Source organism: Berghia stephanieae, chromosome 15, assembly GCF_034508935.2.
Source record: "Berghia stephanieae isolate SIO BIC M18660-M18661 chromosome 15, UCSD_Bste_1.3, whole genome shotgun sequence".
In the NCBI taxonomy this organism is placed as follows: Eukaryota; Metazoa; Mollusca; class Gastropoda; order Nudibranchia; family Aeolidiidae; genus Berghia; species Berghia stephanieae.
In genome coordinates, this window is record NC_088374.1 from 8,299,153 (window position 1) to 8,318,051 (window position 18,899).

Consider the following 18,899-nt stretch of genomic DNA (forward strand, 5'->3'; position numbering starts at 1 on the left):
AGTGTTCAATGTATGTGTTGATTGATGCAAGCGAGTGTTCAATGTATGTGTTGTTTGATGCAAGCGAGTGTTCAATGTATGTGTTGATTGATGCAAGCGAGTGTTCAATGTATGTGTTGTTTGATGCAAGCGTGTGTTCAATGTATGTGTTGATTGATGCAAGCGAGTGTTCAATGTATGTGTTGTTTGATGCAAGCGAGTGTTCAATGTATGTATTGTTTGATGCAAGTGTGTGTTCAATGTATGTGTTGTTTGATGCAAGCGTGTGTTCAATGTATGTGTTGTTTGAGGCAAGCGAGTGTTCAATGTATGTGTTGTTTGATGCAAGTGTGTGTTCAATGTATGTGTTGTTTGATGCAAGCGTGTGTTCAATGTATGTGTTGTTTGATGCAAGCGAGTGTTCAATGTATGTGTTGTTTGATGCAAGTGTGTGTTCAATGTATGTGTTGTTTGATGCAAGCGTGTGTTCAATGTATGTGTTGTTTGATGCAAGCGTGTGTTCAATGTATGTGTTGTTTGATGCAAGCGAGTGTTCAATGTATGTGTTGTTTGATGCAAGTGTGTGTTCAATGTATGTGTTGTTTGATGCAAGCGTGTGTTCAATGTATGTGTTGTTTGATGCAAGCGAGTGTTCAATGTATGTGTTGTTTGATGCAAGCGAGTGTTCAATGTATGTGTTGTTTGATGCAAGCGAGTGTTCAATGTATGTGTTGTTTGATGCAAGCGAGTGATCAATGTATGTGTTGTTTGATGCAAGCGTGTGTTCAATGTATGTGTTGTTTGATGCAAGCGAGTGTTCAATGTATGTGTTGATTGATGCAAGCGAGTGTTCAATGTATGTGTTGTTTGATGCAAGCGAGTGTTTAATGTATGTGTTGTTTGATGCAAGTGTGTGTTCAATGTATGTGTTGTTTGATGCAAGCGAGTGTTCAATGTATGTGTTGTTTGATGCAAGTGTGTGTTCAATGTATGTGTTGTTTGGTGCAAACGTGTGTTCATTGTATGTATTGTTTGATGCAAGCGAGTGTTCAATGTATGTGTTGTTTGATGCAAGCGAGTGTTCAATGTATGTGTTGTTTGATGCTGGTGTGTGTTCAATGTATGTGTTGTTTGATGCAAGTGAGTGTTCAATGTATGTGTTGTTTGATGCAAGCGTGTGTTCAATGTATGTGTTGTTTGATGCAAGCGTGTGTTCAATGTATGTGTTGTTTGATGCAAGCGAGTGTTTAATGTATGTGTTGATTGATGCAAGCGAGTGTTCAATGTATGTGTGTTGTTTGATGCAAGCGAGGATTCACAACGTAAAACGAGAACCCTTGTGAAGAATATAGAAGGTATTAAAATTGTCCCAACCTTCGGGAGCCTCTGTGGTGTAATGGTAGCACGTCTGACCGGTAATCAGAAGGTCTGAGGTTCGATCCCCAGTCGAGATAGACTGGGGTTTTTTTTCCTTCTATTTTTCCTTCTTGCTTTGTCTGGCACCTTTCATGCACAATTGTTCAGATCTGTCTCTCAGGCATCATCATCATCATCATCATCATCATCATCATCATCATCATCATCATCATCATCATCATCATCATCATCATCATCATCATCATCATCATCATCATCATCATCATCATCATCAATGATCATCTTCATCACTATCATCAATAATCATCATCATCCTCATCACCATCATCTATGATCATCACCATCATCATAATCAATGATCATCTTTATTAATATCATTATTATTATTATTATTATTTTATTATTATTATTATTATTATTATTATTATTATTATTATTATTATTATTATTATTATTATTATTATTATTATTATTATTATTATTATTATTATTATTATTATTATTACTGGATGTAACGCTTTATCAATGTAAAGTATTTTAGCCATGTAATAATTCATTCACTGTTTTTTTTTTGTCTTTCAGAGATTCAGCTGGCCACAAATACGTTCGGTCCTTAATCAAGTCATTGTACAGAAACGTTCATGTAAGTATCAAGTAGAGAAATCTATTCTGCTATGCGGCTATGTGGTCTAGTGGTATGTCACTCGCTTTCGGATCCGAAGGTCCTGGGTTCGAGCCTCGTTCGACGCATAGTTGAGTCCTTGGAAAAGGCTCTTTACTCACGTTCTCTCACCTTACTCAGGTTGACAGTGTTGGCAAGTCACTTCGCCCTAGCTCAATTTTTGGCGCTGCACTGTGGCTAACGCTGGGTTATTCCAGTCTTCCTTTGGAATAGACCTTAAAGACAAATTTCCCCTCGGGGATGAATAAAGGGATTTATATATCGCCTAGTATTCCACGAAGAAATAATAATATAGATTTTTCATCAAACAAGATGTATGAGTCCCTGGTCATTAACAGCGTTGGATCTGTCAGAGAAAAAAAGTAGGGGGCGAAGTGGCCGAGTGTTAAGGCATTGCACTGTGATCCGGATGACCCGGTTTCGAGCCCCGCTTCAGGCACTTTCATTTTTTTCCTTGAACAAGATTATTAACCCCCCCCCCCCCCCCCCGCCCCAATTTGCTCACTTGGACAACATGGGTGATTCCGGTTGACATCAGACATCTTGTTTGATGAGTTATCTACTATATTCCTTCGTCGAATGCCTAGGCGACGATGTCTTATGATGTCGTGGCAAAAAAGGCATAATTTAATATATATATATATATATATATATATATATATATATATATATATATATATATATATATATATATATATATATATATTAATGAATAATTTCAATACTGTAAGATTTTAGATTTTAATTTGGTTCTGAGATGGTGGATCACCTGTAATATATTTAACTCTCTCCTTACCAGTCATTTTCAGGATTTCCCCAAAATTTCACACCCAACTAACACAAAAATGGATTTTTTATCACTCAGACACAATAGCAGTAAAATTCTTGCGATAAATTATTTCTTTAGCAAAACAAACTGTACAACACATTGTTCATTTTCTTTAAATTTTATGATGTACAGAAGAAATTTGAATAAGATAAATGTTGGTTGTATCGTAACGAATGTGACGATTTTCCTATAGTTGGTAAGGAGAGGATTAAACTCAGATTTGATCGGTCAATCTTCGATTTAAATAGTATACAATGTCTACTTTGTGTATTCCTCAGGGAATAATGATTGTGTATGACGTCACGAGAGAACACACGTTTGAGTCCTTGACAGACTGGCTCAGGCAGATAAATATGGTGAGATTTTGTCAACTTTGCATTCATTGTCGTTGTCGTCGTCGTCGTCATCATCATCGTCATCGTCGTCGTCATCATCATCATCATCATCATTGTCGTCGTCATCGACATCATTAACAGCATCATCACCATCGTTATCATCATCATCATCATCATCATCATCATCATCATCATCATCATCATCATCATCATCATCATCACCATCATCATCTTCATCATCATCATCATCATCATCATCATCATCATCATCATCATCACCATCACCATCGTTTCTGGGTTTATTTATTTGTTGTCTTTGGGGTTTCTTTCTTTCCTTTTTTTGTGTTTTTGTTGTAGTTTTTTGTTTGTTTGTTTGTTTTGTTTTTGTTTTGTTTTGTTTTTTGGTTTTGATTTTTTGTATTGTTTTGTTTTGTTGTGTTTTTTTTTTTTTTGGGGGGGGGGGGGGTTGTATTTTTTTTCTTGTTTTTTGTGTGTTTTTGTGTTGTTGTTTTTTTGTTTGTTTGTTTGTTTTTTTTTGGGTTTTTTTTTTTTTTTGTTTTATTTTGTTTTGTTGTGTTTTTTTTGTTTTTTTTTTGGGGGGGGGGGGCTTTGGTTTTTTTGTTGTTTTTTTGTTTTTTGTTTTTTTTTTTTTTTTGTTGTGGTTTGTTTTGTTTTTTTTTTGTTTTTTTTTTTTTTTTTTGGTTTTTTGTAGGGGAGGGAAGAAGGAGCATATCGTGTCCAATGTATCGACAAAGAGGCTGGTATCCATCTCATGCCCAGTCGACGTGTTTCAATTTACACCTTTTCTTTTTCCCCTGTCCCTCTCTCCCCAGACTTGATTGGGTAGCTGGGTCTATTTAGTAAGGTAATATGAATTTTCTGATAGAAAACACTCACTTCCTTTCCAAGAATTCAATAATGTGATTGGAGTGAATCTCGACTCCAGGGGCCTTTGGTTTTGGTTTGTTTTGTTGTGGGGTTTTTGTGTGGGTTTTGTTTTTATGTTTTTGTTTTTTTGTTTTTTTTTTGGGGAGGGGGGTTGGGTTTTTTTTTTTGGGGGGGGGGGGGGGCGGAGAGGGGTGTTTGTTGTTGTTTATTATCATTATTATTATTATTATTATATTATTATTATTTTATTATTATTATTATTATTATTATTATTATTTTATTATTATTATTTTATATTTATTATTATTAATAATAATAATAATAATAATATGATAATAATAATAATAATAATAATAATAATAATAATAATATAATAATAATATAATAATAATAATAATAATAATAATAATAATAATAATAATAATAATAATATAATAATAATAATAATAATAATAATGATAAAAATAATAATATAATAATAATAATAATAATAATAATATAATAATAATAATAATAATAATATAATAATAATAATAATAATAATAATAATAATAATAATAATAATAATAATAATGATAATATTATTATTAGTATTATCATTATCATTATTAGATGACACAGTGCAAATATGTGGGTTTCAATAATAAACTGTTTTTCCCTATTTGATTTCAGGTAAATACAAACAGCCCCTTTGTGATGTTAGTTGGAAATAAGAAGGATTTGTCTACGTATTCAAGGATCCCCACACCACGCGCAATGGCGGTAAGTCTAGGTCTATAGTCGTCGTCATCATCCCTGTTATCATCATCATTATCATCATCATCACCATCATCATCATTATTATTATTATTATTATTATTAGTAGTAGTAGTAGTAGTAGTAGTAGTAGTAGTAGTAGTAGTAGTAGTAGTAGTAGTAGTAGTAGTAGCAGCAGCAGCAGCAGCAGCATCATCATCATCATCATCATCATCATCATCATCATCATCATCATCATCATCATCATCATCATCATCATCATCATCATCATCATCATCATCATCATTGAGCTCCGATAACTGTCTAGAGCTCAATGTAACAAAAACAAAGGAACAACTGTTTGATCACAGAAAAATAGGAAAAAGAGCAAGACAAATAACAAAAATTAACAATCAGGCGGTTGAAACTGTTGAAACGTTTAAATACCTTGGTGTAATTATAGATAACAGTCTAAGATTTGAATCGCACACCAAAAATGTCATCAAAAAATGTAACCAGCGCTTGTATATACTCAGAAAATTAAGGTCTTTCAATGTGAACAGAAAGACCATGATAACAAGATATGAAGTGAATAAAAAAGTGCCAGAAGACAATAGAGAATAAAAAATTTTCGCGGCGGTGGTGGGGTTTGAACCTGCGACCTTATTGGTTCGACAACTCCGCCTGGCAGGTGAGAGCGTGGCTCTACCGTGTGAGCTATCCACGAACACAAAAATATTCGTTTCAAACTCAAAGTCATTACTAGATCCCTCTCTCACCCACTTCTTGAGACCGCCGATTCGTTCACCACCATCGCGAATAATTTTGACCAGCAGTTAAGCTTAATAGCCAATATTCTCAACACAAACATATAACATAGAAACGATTGAATGAGTATGCTCGGTGTAGGGGTGAATTTTTAATTCAGACAAAGTGAGTGGAGCAGGCACTTATGTGGTAACAAAGATATGAAGTGAATAGAAAAGTGCCAGAAGACAATAGAGAATAAAAATTTTTCGCGGCGGTGGTGGGGTTTGAACCTGCGACCTTATTGGTTCGACAACTCCGCCTGGCAGGTGAGAGCGTGGCTCTACCGTGTGAGCTATCCACGAACACAAAAATATTCGTTTCAAACTCAAAGTCATTACTAGATCCCTCTCTCACCACTTCTTGAGACCGCCGATTCGTACGTACACCACCATCGCGAATAATTTTGACCAGCAGTTAAGCTTAATAGCCAATATTCTCAACACAAACATATAACATAGAAACGATTGACGATTGAGACATTGAGTATGCTCCGGTGTATGGGGTGAATTTTTAATTCAGAAAAGTGAGTGGAGCAGGCACTTATGTTGGTAACAACAAGATATGAAGTGAATAGAAAAGTGCCAGAAGACAATAGAGAATAAAAATTTTTCGCGGCGGTGGTGGGGTTTGAACCTGCGACCTTATTGGTTCGACAACTCCGCCTGGCAGGTGAGAGCGTGGCTCTACCGTGTGAGCTATCCACGAACACAAAAAATTCGTTTCAAACTCAAAGTCATTACTAGATCCCTCTCTCACCCACTTCTTGAGACCGCCGATTCGTACGTACACCACCATCGCGAATAATTTTGACCAGCAGTTAAGCTTAATAGCCAATATTCTCAACACAAACATATAACATAGAAACGATTGAGACATTGAGTATGCTCCGGTGTATGGGGTGAATTTTTAATTCAGAAAAGTGAGTGGAGCAGGCACTTATGTTGGTAACAACAAGATATGTATTTGTAAATGTGGTGATGTTCATACCATGATACAAATCTACAAGTCATTAATATTGAGTATCGTTTCGTTTGGCATCACAATGTGGTATGGAAGCTGTGGAACAAAAGAAAAATCCAAACTACATAGAACCCTCAGAGAGGCTTCAAAAATAATTAACACCGACCTTAGAAGCCTTGACACAACTTTTATTAATGCAGTTGAGAAGAAATCTTTTAACATTATCAACGAAAAGAGGCATCCGCTGAGCGAAAAATTCCAACTTCTGCGCTCCGGAAGACGGTATCTAGAAGCAAAATGTAGGACAAATCGACATAAGACAACCTTCATTCCAACTGCCATAAAATTAATTAACAAATCTTTTGTGGAAAAATGAGACAACCAATGAAAATAACGAGAAGCAGTGTCGTGAATCATCATCATCGACATTGCCGCCGTCGTTATCATCATCATCATCATCATCATCATCATCATCATCATCATCATCATCATCATTATCGTAGTCATCATCATCTTCATCATCATCATCATCATCATCATCATCATCATCATCATCATCATCATCATCATCACAATCATTGCCATATTCTTCTTAATATAAGACACTATATTTATAATATGGTTATCTGCTGTCCCAGCAAATATATCGTATCTTTCTATCTGTCTGTCTGTGTGCCTGTATATATGTATGTATGTATGTATGTATGTATGTATGTATGTATGTATGTATGTATGTATGTATGTATGTATGTATGTATGTATGTAGGCATGCATATACGATGATATGCTGGTTTGTATGTATGTCTGCATGTATGTATGTATGTATATGTGTTTGTATGTACGCTCATTTCTTTTGTATACATATGTAGAAACAATGTGCAAGCGTGTATGTTCGTGTATGGCTGTGTCTGTATTTGTAAATGTGGTGATGTTCATACCATGAACCAAACTGAGCATTGTTTACCTCACATGAATTGCCTTTAATTTGGACAATAAAGATTATTATTACTATTATTATTATTATTATTATTATTATTATTATTATTATTATCATCATCATCATCATCATCATCATCATCATCATCATCATCATCATCATCATCATCATCATCATCATCATCATCATCATGACCAACACACAAAACTATGTGTAACCTTAAACGTTTATAGTCTGGTTAATACAGTTTAGTGAGAATCACTCATAAACATGGATGGCAAAAAAACAATAACAAAAGCCCGAGTGACGTCATCTTCGAACTATCTATACACACTAACCTAAAAATTAGTCACCTGGTATGATCGTAGCCTTCGTTAACTTATAGTCTGACACCAAGGCTAGTCTTTTGACGTCATTTATAGATTAGTGCATCGTCTGGTGAGTTGTCGTTAGTAGAGCTCAATGAAACAAGTTATTTCGTTGGTTAAAAATGAATACAACTCACGATTTTTAAAAAAAAATTTGTGGTCAAAGACTGGTCTTTTGACGTCAATTTTTGGTCAGTGTCAGGCTATAAGTTAACGATGGCTAAGCTCTGACCGTAGCCATCGTAAAGTTATAGCCTGACACTGACCAAAAAATGAAGTCAAAATGCCTGTCTTTGGCCACAAAAGAAAACAAATCGTGAGTTGTATTCAATAGTTCAACCAATGAAATAACTTGTTTCCATGAGCTCTATCTACAAACGACAACTCACTTGGCGGTGCAAAAAAAAAAACAAATAATGACGTCAAAATACCAGGCTTTTGGGGTTTCAGTGTCAGGCTATAACTTAACGATGGCTACGGCCTGACATTGACCAAAAAATGACATGAAAATGCCAATCTTTTGCCACAAAAGAAATCAAATCGTGAGTTGTATTCAATAGTTCAACCAATGAAATAACTTGTTTCCATGAGCTCTATCTACTAACAACAACTCACTAGATGCAACACAAACCTAAAATATGACGTCAAACTGCCAGTCCTGGAGGTGTTCTTGTGTCAGGCTATAATATGTTAACGATGGCTACCGTATATATGCGTAGCCATCGTTATGTTATAGCCTGACACTGAAACCCAAAAGGACTGGCAGTTTGACGTCATTATTTGGTTTTTGCACCGCCTAGTGAGTTGAGTTGTTGTTAGTAGTGCTCATGGAAACAAGTGATCCCATTGGTTGAACTATTGAATGCAACTCACGATTTGTTTTCTTTTGTGGCAAAAGACTGGCATTTTGACGTCATTTTTTGGTCAGTATCAGGCCATAACTTTACAAAGGCCACGGTATATATGCCGGCTATGCATAATATTCTTTTTTCCTTTTTTTAAATATCTGTATATATTATTAATCAATAGCATGCCTGTTGTTTACACAGTCAACCTCTAGGCCGCATTACATTGCGTTTTATTCTGCTGTACGTACTTTAAAAAAAAAAAAGAAAAGAAAAAAAAATTATAATTTGGCCAGAAAATTTGTCCTTCCAAAATAATCGATTGGTTAAAATGCCCCTCATCTCATCAAAAACTCTTCAACCTGGGATTAAGTCTTCCTTGAATCCCAGGTTTGAGAGTTTATTTGACAAGATGAGGGTCATTTTAATCGATCGATATTTGAAGGACGGGTCTTCTGACCAAAATTTTAAATACCTATTTTATTTTTTTTTTTCAGTGTAAAGTTGTGCTGATATCTATATATACCAAAATCTTTGTGTTGCCTCGTACTCTTTCATAAGATAATTTGCCGACAGGGTGTCAGATATTTTTGCAAAATAAATGCCAAATAAGTTGTTTGCAACTTTGTGAAATGTGACCTTCTACTTGTTCTTTCAGCTTATCCCGCATTTTGCAGGGTTACCATAATGGATGCCACATCTCCATGCATCTTGGTTCAGAGCATCATCTTCCTCAAGGCCCAGTTCTTTCATATCATCCTTTACCTTATCCAACCTATCTAGTCTTTGGGCGTCCTTTTTTTCTCTTTTCCACTAATTGTAAGTCCAATACTTTCCTTTCCACATACTCCCTCTCTCGTCTCATTACATATCCAAACCATTTCAATCTATCTTCTCTCATCTTTATTGATACATTCTTCAGTTCAGTCAACCATCGAATTCGTTCATTTCTCACTTTATCTTTTCTTGTCCAGCCAAGTGACCATCTCACCATCCTCATTTCTGCCACCTCAACTTCTTTATCTTGCTTATTTGTTGTAGGTGCTGTCTGTAGTCCGTATAGGGAATGAGATTAGCGGAAGAGTAGCGTCCCTTGATTGGATGTCACCTTACAGAGAGAACGTCAAAATGGTTTTGCGCGTGCTTCTCTCTCGTCCTCGCTTTCGGTGAAGTGTTTGATGCCGCTTTCACCGGAAGCGAAGACGAGAGACGCATGTGCACAACCACATGACGTTCTCTCTCTAATAACTTTTCCGCCGGTGACGTCCAATCAAGGGACGCTACTCTTCCTCTAATCTCATTCCCTATATCATACTGGTCTTACAAATGTGAAATTTGACCAATTTTCTTAAAACGTTATTACAGTATACTATTGTCGTTAACAATGACTTCTTAAAAATGTCTATCATTCGTCTTTAGTGTTTCATGCATCGTGTTTTGTTGATAAAGAGGAAGAAGAAATCCGAAGCGTCCTCATTTTCTGTCTTCGTTAGACGTGCGACTGTGTGGTCTTGTGGTATGACATTCACTTTCGGATCGGAATGTCCTGGGTTCGAGCCTCGCTCGACGCATTGTTGAGTCCCTTGTAAAAGGTTCTTTACTCACATTCTCTCACCTTACTCAGGTGTAAAATGAGTAACTGACCGTTAACAGCGCTGTCAGTTGTCTCTATCGGAAAAACAAATAGTAATCTTGCCTAAGAGGCGTCATGTGATCGTTCTGCATGTTACGTAGTGTTGTTGGTCAGGGACCCTTTATAAAACGCTTTGAGCACGTTTAGTGACTATTACGCTATATAAAGCTCAAGTTTTTTTTTAAACTCTATGTTTAATGTTTTTTTTTTTTTGGTTGATTTGATTTTTTTCTTTATTATTTGTTTTTTGTTGTTGTTGTTATTGTTTTTGTTTTGTTTTGTTGGGTTTTTGTTTGTTTGTTTTTGTTTTCTTTTGCTTTCTTCTTGTTTTATTTGAGGGGGGGGGGGGGGGGGGGGGGGGGGGGGTTGTGTTTGGTTTTATTTTTCAATTAGTCAACGACTTCAAAATTGTTCAGAGTTTAAAATAGTATTTGGCATTTAAAATGTCAAACTGGCATTCTTGAATTCAGGGTGGCGTGCACTCGGCGTGACAATCCACTTCAACCTTGCACACAACACACCTTGTTTTGTTTGTGCTCTGTACACATCGGTACACACCGGTACGCAGTAGGGAAAAGCGATAACGCTTATCAAGCAATTTCCATATTTTGATTGCAATCATAACAACAGTTCAAATTGATAACCTTTTCAGATTAACCCTTTCAGGATAAGCATGAATAAATTTTAATTTGATTTAAATTATGATTTCTTCCAGTTAGGGTTACTAACTTGCACACATCATTTACACTAGGTACTACAGGGTATATCATAATAGTGCTTTGTACTTTTACAAAAACGGACTTCTTTTTACAGTCCTATTTACTTAGTTTTGTTGAGGATTCGCTTCACGCGCAGAGACCATGATCGATCCTAAGTAAAGTCAAGATTTTTTCCCTGTCCACCCAGCAGTAAAAGGGTATCTGGGCGTGGCCTTCGATAACTTATAGCCTGGCACTGACAAAAATATTACGTCAAAAGACAAGTCTTTGGCCACAAAAGAAAACAAATCGCGAGTTGTATTCAATAGTTCAACCAATGGGATCACTTGTTTCCTTGATAACTACTAAAGACAACTCACTAGGCGATCCACAAACCTAAAAATGACGTCAAAATATAGTCTTAGTGGGTCTCAGCGTAGCCATCGTTAACATTTAGACTGACACTAGAAACCTCTAGGACTTGCTGTTTGACGCCATTTTTATAGTTTTGCAGAGTCTAGTGAGTTGTCGTTGGTAGAGCTCAAGGAAACAAGTGATCCCATTGGTTGAACTATTGAATACAACTCACGATTTGTTTTCTTTTGGGGCCAAAGACTTGTCTTTTGACGTCATTTTTTGGTCAGTGTCGTCAGGTTTACGATGGTTACAGTCTTAGCCATCGTTAACTTTTAGCCTGACACTTCTTCTTCTTCTTCTAGGTTCCATGCCTGGTCCAGGCTTCGGATACTGCATGAATTATCTCTCTCCATTCCTCCCTGTCTCTTGCCTTTTCAAACAGCTCTTGGATTGTTAGGCTGGTGAAGCCCTTCAGTTGGTCTATGAGTGTTTTTCTTTGTCTCCCCCGGGCGCGTTTACCAGGTATTTTTCCACAACTTGCCAGGTATTCATTCTTATCTTTCCTTACTATGTGTCCGAAAAAGGATAGTTGTCGATCCACTATTAAGGGCATTAGTTTCCTTTGTTGGTATGTTTGTTTACTAAAACACACCATATTCTGACGTCATTTTTAGGAGTATTTCTATTTAAACGTATGTGGAGTTTGAAGCTTTTATATAGCGCAATATCCACTAAACGTGCTCAAATCGCTTTACAAAGGGTCCGCCGACAAACAGCAACACGTAACATGTAGAATGATTCATGGCGCCTCTAAGACGATATTACAATTTTTGCAGTCAAGAGACAACGCTGTTAACGGCCAGGTACTCATTTTACACCTGAGTACGGTAAAAGCATGTGAGTAAAGAGCCTTTTCCAGGGACTCAACCATGCGCCAAGTGGGGCTCGAACCCAGGACCTTCCGATCCAAAAGCGAGTGTACACCACTAGACCACATAGCCGCTTTTAGGGACATAATTGTTTACAAAGGCATTCCCATAATAATATTATTCAGTTCTTCTTCCAACCAGCCATCGTTGCTTCGTATCCGAAAGCCACTACCGATTTCGACTATCCACCGCGCTTTGACTAATCACCTCTTCCTAGCTCACATTGCGGCGCTGCGCTGCGGCTGATTCCTAGTTATTCCAGTCTTCCCCTGGAATAGATCCTTAGACAAATCTACCTATTGGGGATGAGAAAGAAACTTTAATATTTAATTTATTTACTCTATTGATTTGTTGACGAAGATCGATTTATACATACATGACATTTTACAGAGGGTTGTGATCGGCGTATAAATATATGCAGATCTAGCATCCGAACGCTGTGATTGGCCTAGTTTAACATTGTGGTAATGGACAATATTTACGTCATTCTTTTTGTATATTTCCGTTACAGCAATGAGCCCATAATGAATTATCAGACCTGTAAATAAGTGTACGTAAGTTGTGGTAGGTGGTCGCTATGTCACAACAATTATTTAAACATCTGAACAAGTGTGTATGAAATGTGCTTTGTCTGGAACCTTTCATACACACTTGTTCAGATCTTTATCTTACATCGGTGCCTGCTCCTTAATTTCTTAATTTGATATATTTCAAAAAATAAAAAATGTATTCAGTGTATGTGTTGTTTGATGCAAGCGTGTGTTCAATGTATGTGTTGTTTGATGCAAGCGTGTGTTCAATGTATGTGTTGTTTGATGCAAGCGAGTGTTTAATGTATGTGTTGTTTGATGCAAGCGTGTGTTCAATATATGTGTTGTTTGATGCAAGCGTGTGTTCAATGTATGTGTTGTTTGATGCAAGCGTGTGTTCAATGTATTTGTTGTTTGATGCAAGCGATGGTTCACAACGTAAAACGCGTACCTTTGTGAAGAATATAGAAGGTATTAAAATTGTCCCAACTATCAGGAGCCTCTATGATGTAATGGTAGCAAACAAATGGTAATCAAAAGGTCTGAGGTTCAATTCCCAGTCGAGGTCGACTGATTTTTTGGGATGGTTATTTTTTATCTTGTATTTTTCTTTCTTGTTTTGTCTGGCACCTTCCATACACACTTGTTCAGATCTTTATCTTACACCCATGCCTGCTCCTTAATGTCTTAATTTGATATTTTTCAAAACAAGTATTTATCTATTTCTATGTTTATTTATTTGGTCGTTTAATTAATTTTCTCTTTTATTTTTATTCACCTATCTCTTTCGATAGTATGCGCTTGGCTAAGAAGCTGATAACATTGCCATCCGGAAGTATAACGGACCAACACACAAAACTATGTGTAACCTACTTGAACGTTTATAGTCTGATTAATACAGTCTAATGAGACTTACTCATAAACGCGGATGGCAATAAAAACCAATAACAAAGACCTGAGTGACGTCAACTTCATTCTATCTATAATTTATTTCCAGTTCGCTCAACAACACGGATTAGTCCTGATGGAGGTCAGCGCCAAGACCGGATGTAACGTCATGGAGGCCTTCAACAGTCTGGTCTGTGGGACTTTCAAGGAAAAACTTCCGGTGAGTAATGGCTTTTAATAGACGTGGACATATAATATGCAGGTCTGACATCCGAACCCCCTTATGGGCCTAGTTTAACGCATTGTTGTAATAGACAATATTTTGCGTCATTTTTTAAAGATTTCCATTACAACAATGGGCCCATAAGGAATTGGATTGTCAGACCTGCAAATAAGTCGTGCACGTCGCTTTTAATCAGTCAATAATCTAAGGACATAGTTTCCACTGAGTGGCTTTTCCTTTTCCTTTCTTGCTGTTTTTTTTTTTTTTGAATATTTTATTTGGTTTTGATTTTTGGTTTGATCATTGTTTGTTTTTTTTGTTGTTTTTTTTTTTGTTCTTTGTTTTTTTTTTTTTTGTCTTTCTAGAATTTTTTTGTGTTGTTTTTGTTTATGGTTTTTGATTTTTTATAGTTTTTTTTTTTTTTTTTTTTTTTTTTTTTTTTTTTTTTTTTGTTGTGTGTTTGTTCTTTTCTTTTTTTTTTTTCAAGGGGGGGGGGGGGTCTTATTTTGTGTTGTTTTTGTTTCTTGTTGTCATTTGGTATTTTTTAGGCCGTTAAACATCAATAAGTTAGGTTTGCAATTTTGTACCTTTTTTCTTTTTTGTCACTTTTAAAAACTCACTCCACGTCATCTATGTGTGTGTCTATTTGACTAGATATACGTAATAGTTACCCTTACTCACTCCACGTCATCTATGTGTCTATTTGACTAGATATACGTAATAGTTACCCTTTAACTGGCTGGAAGAGGTGAATTTATTTGATTAAATCGAGACTATTAATAATAATAATATAATAATAATGATGATGATTATGAGGAGGAGGAGGATGATGATGATGATGATGATGATGAGGAGGAGGAGGAGGAGGAGGAGGAGGAGGATGATGATAATAATGATAATAATAATAATAATAATAATAATAATAATAATAATAATAATAATAATAATAATAAATAATATTAATAATAATAATAATAATAATAATAATAATAATAATAATAATAATAATAATAATAATAATAATAAATGATAATGATAATAATAATATAATAATAATAAAGAAGAAGAAGAAGAAGAAGAAGAAGAAGAAGAAGAAGAAGAAGAAGAAGAAGAAGAAGAAGAAGAAGAAGAAGAAGAAGAAGAAGAAGAAGAAGAAGAAGAAGAAGAAGAATAATAATAATAATATTATAATAATAATCATGATGATGATGATGATGATGATGATGATGATGATGATGATGATGATGATGATGATGATGATGATGATGATGATAAAAGAAGCTGGTCTAGCCTGGAATAACATTGATGTCCAAACAGAAATGGAAGTCTTTGTAAGATCGGTATGTGTCCCATGGCCCTAGAAGGTTTTGTAATAAGTAGGGGGGGGGGGTTTCAGGCGAATTCCTCAGGAGAGTTTTATGATTTGTAATGGTTATTCTTTCCGGTTATTTCCCGAGGCGGTTAAATAGTTTGTAAATGCTTATATTTTATGGTTATTTCCTCAGGGTGGTTACATGATTTGTAATGGTTATTCTCTTCTGGTTATTTCTCCAGAATGGTTAGGTGATTAGTAATGGTTATTCTCATCTCGTTATTTCCCCTTGTAATTTAAAATGGTCATTCTTTTCTGGTTATTTCACCAGGGTGGTTAAATATTTTGTAATGATTATTCTCCTCTGGTTACTTTTCCAAGGTGGTTACATGGTTTGTATTTATTATTCTCTTCTGGTTACTTCCCCGGGGTGGTTAAACGATTTGTTATAGTTATTCTCTTCTGGTTATTTCACATGGTGGTTACCTGATTTGCAACGGTTATTCTCTTCTGGTTACTCGCCTAGGGCGGTTAAATTATTTGTAATAGTTATTCTTTTCTGATTACTTGTCCAGTGCGAGGTTAAGTGATTTGTAAGTTGTACTTTTCTAGTTATTTCCTCATGGTGGTTACATGATTTGTAATGGTTATTCTCTTCTGGTTATTTCCTCAGGGGAGTTAAACGATTTGTATTCACTATTCTCTTCTGGTTATTTCCCTAAAACGGTTACATGACTTTGTATTGTTTATTCTCTCCTGGTTATTTCCCCAGGGTGGTTATATGATCGACAGTATCAAGTTGTCGGATGAGCAAGACAAAGATAAGGATGGATCGTGTTGTGGTAGAAGTTGACGTCCGAGCTGGAACTGAAAGGACGGTGGTGGCTGATGTGGCGCTTCTGGATAACACTGAGTGGGGATTAGGATGAGGATATGGTTGCGACGGATACGAGAATTTGATCGTGTATCAGATTGATGATGATGATGATGATGATGATGATGATGATGATGATGATGATGATGATAAGGAGGGCGAGATGCAATTGGATTATTATCTCCCTAATGAACGAGAGTGATTTATGTTCTTATTCATTTTACAGTAATGACAATTTAATATATTTTTAAAATGTGTCCAAACTTTAATTTTTATTTTATTATTATTTTTTGGGGGTATAATTACTACCAATTTTAAAAATTAATAATTGCGGTTTTTTTGTTTTTTTTTTTTGTAATTTGGGACTGGGTTAATGTATACGGTTCTTGAAATCTTTATTATTATTATTATTTCTTTGTTTAAAATTTATGGTTGGGGCTTCTGGTTTTTTTCCTTTTTTTATGGTTGCTTTTTAAAGGTTTTTTTTAAAAGTTGTTTTGTTTTTTTTTTCTAAAAATATGTTGTTTTTTTCAAGTCTTTTTTCTTTAAAAGGGAAAAGAGAAAGAAATTGAAATTTAAGATTAAGTAATTTTTTTAGCAATTTTTACCTGAATTCAATTTTGTTAAAAGGTGGAAGTGTCTATTTTAAAATATTTCAATTACAGTCAATCAAAAATGCTTAATGAATTTGGGTATCTATGATATAAGATAATAATTACTTTTCACAAAGAATTCTATACTTTAAATGAAATAAATAAATAAATACATACATCAGTAAATAAAATAATTTATATTATTCCAGGGAAACAAATACTTTTGTTGTGTGAAATCGATTACTTGTGTTATGATCTCATAGTGAGTATGTTGTGGGGGAGGAATATATAGAATGCTAAATAATAATAATAACTTACTTTTATAGCGCTCAATTTCCACATAAGTTCTCATATATGAGGTTGGACAGATTTGAAAAGAATGTTTTTATAAAGCATTTAAAAATACATAACCGAATGAAACTCCGCCTTGACATTTGCCACCTACCATGACAATTTCCATGTGCGTTGAAGGATCATAATTAAGTGCAATAATGCTGGTTTTCCGCGGATCCGCGGAATCTGCAATTTTGCGGTCAAATGAGGCTGGTAAACCATGGCAATGCGCCCGCAAGTGTCCTGATTTATCACATAGATATGAGGAAACGAAAATGCTGCTGGTTTTCCGCGGATCCGCGGAATCTGCAATTTTGTGGTCAAAGGAGGATAGTAAACCATGGCAATGCGCCCGCAAGTGTCCTGATTTATCACATAGATATGAGGACACGAAACGATGAATGATTAAGCTGTACGGCATCTCTGTGCTCTAAGCTATTGTCAACGTTAACAACAACTACAGCAACGAACACAACGACAAAGACAAAGGCAACAGCACCAGCAGCAACAACAACAACAACAATAGCAGCAACAGCAGCATTGGCAGAACAGACAAGAAGACAACATAAGACACTTTGAGTAGATGTGAGACATAAACTAATGCATACTACAGCTCAGCATTAATTGTCAACATGCTGGTGTTGTCTGCCTTAACCCGAAGAAGAAGAAGAAGAAGAAGAAGAAGAAGAAGAAGAAGAAGAAGAAGAAGAAGAAGAAGAAGAAGAAGAAGAAGAAGAAGAAGAAGAAGAAGAAGAAGAAGAAGAAGAAGAAGAGAGAGGAGGAGGAGGAGGAGGAGGAGGAGGAGGAGGAGGAGGAGGAGGAGGAGGAGAAGAAGAAGAAGAAGAAGAAGAAGAAGAAGAAGAAGAAGAAGAAGAAGAAGAAGAAGAAGAAGAAGAAGAAGAAGAAGAAGAACTCATTGGATTCCAAACAAGACACAAGACAATTTGAGTTTTTGCATGACTCGTAAAACGTAAGATCTATGAATGTCAGGAAGAAACACGTGACATTTTGAAGGCTAAGATGACACTTGAGACATAAGCCCTCCGGATGCCAGCTAGACATATAGGACAATGTTAAGTCTTGACTGATTCTTAAGACATAAGCATTTGGATGCCAGCAAGACGCATAAGGCAATGCAAAAGCTTGGATGACACTTGAAACATTAGCCCATCGGATACCAGCAAGACGCATGTGACAATGTTAATTCTTGGCTGTCTCTTAAGATATAAGCCCTTTGGATGTCAGCTAGACACATAAGTCAATGCGAATTCATGGATGAGACTTGAGACATATGCCCTTCGGATACCAGCAAGACTCAAGACAATGCGAATCCTTGGACGGCACTTGAGACATACGCCCTTCGGATACCATCAAGACGCATAAGACAATACAAAGGCTTGGATAACACCTGAGACATAAGCCACTTGGATGCCAGCTAGACACATAGGACAATGTTAAGGCTTGAATGTCTTTTGAGACATAGACCGACCCTTTGGATGCCAGCAAGACTCAAGACAATACGAATCCTTGGATGACACTTGAGACACAAGCCATTTGAATGCCAGCTAGACACATGGGACAATGTTAAGTCTTTGCTGACACTTGAGACATAGGCCCTTTGGATGCCAGCTAGACACATGAGACAATGTTAAGTCTTTGCTGACACTTGAGACATAGGCCCTTTGGATGCCAGCTAGACATATGACACAATTTTAAGGCTTGTATGACACTTGAGACATCAGTCCTTTGGATGCCAGCTAGACACCTTGGACAATGTTTAGTCT

General features: G+C 35.9%; 1 protein-coding gene across 6 annotated transcripts in view; it reads left to right on the plus strand.

The window, feature by feature from the left end:
- Nucleotides 1–17,883, plus strand: part of LOC144960326 (ras-related protein Rab-1B-like) — a 65,258-nt gene extending 47,375 nt beyond the window's left edge. For all 6 annotated transcript variants that reach the window (XM_078893394.1, XM_078893392.1, XM_078893395.1 and 3 more), the window contains 5 exons: nucleotides 1,939–1,999; nucleotides 3,146–3,223; nucleotides 4,763–4,852; nucleotides 13,890–14,000; nucleotides 16,088–17,883. In XM_078893394.1, the coding sequence (XP_078749520.1) occupies nucleotides 1,939–1,999; nucleotides 3,146–3,223; nucleotides 4,763–4,852; nucleotides 13,890–14,000; nucleotides 16,088–16,168 (421 nt within the window). In that variant the 3' untranslated portion in view covers nucleotides 16,169–17,883. The remainder of the gene's footprint in view (nucleotides 1–1,938; nucleotides 2,000–3,145; nucleotides 3,224–4,762; nucleotides 4,853–13,889; nucleotides 14,001–16,087) is intronic.
- Nucleotides 17,884–18,899: the final 1,016 nt, after the last annotated feature.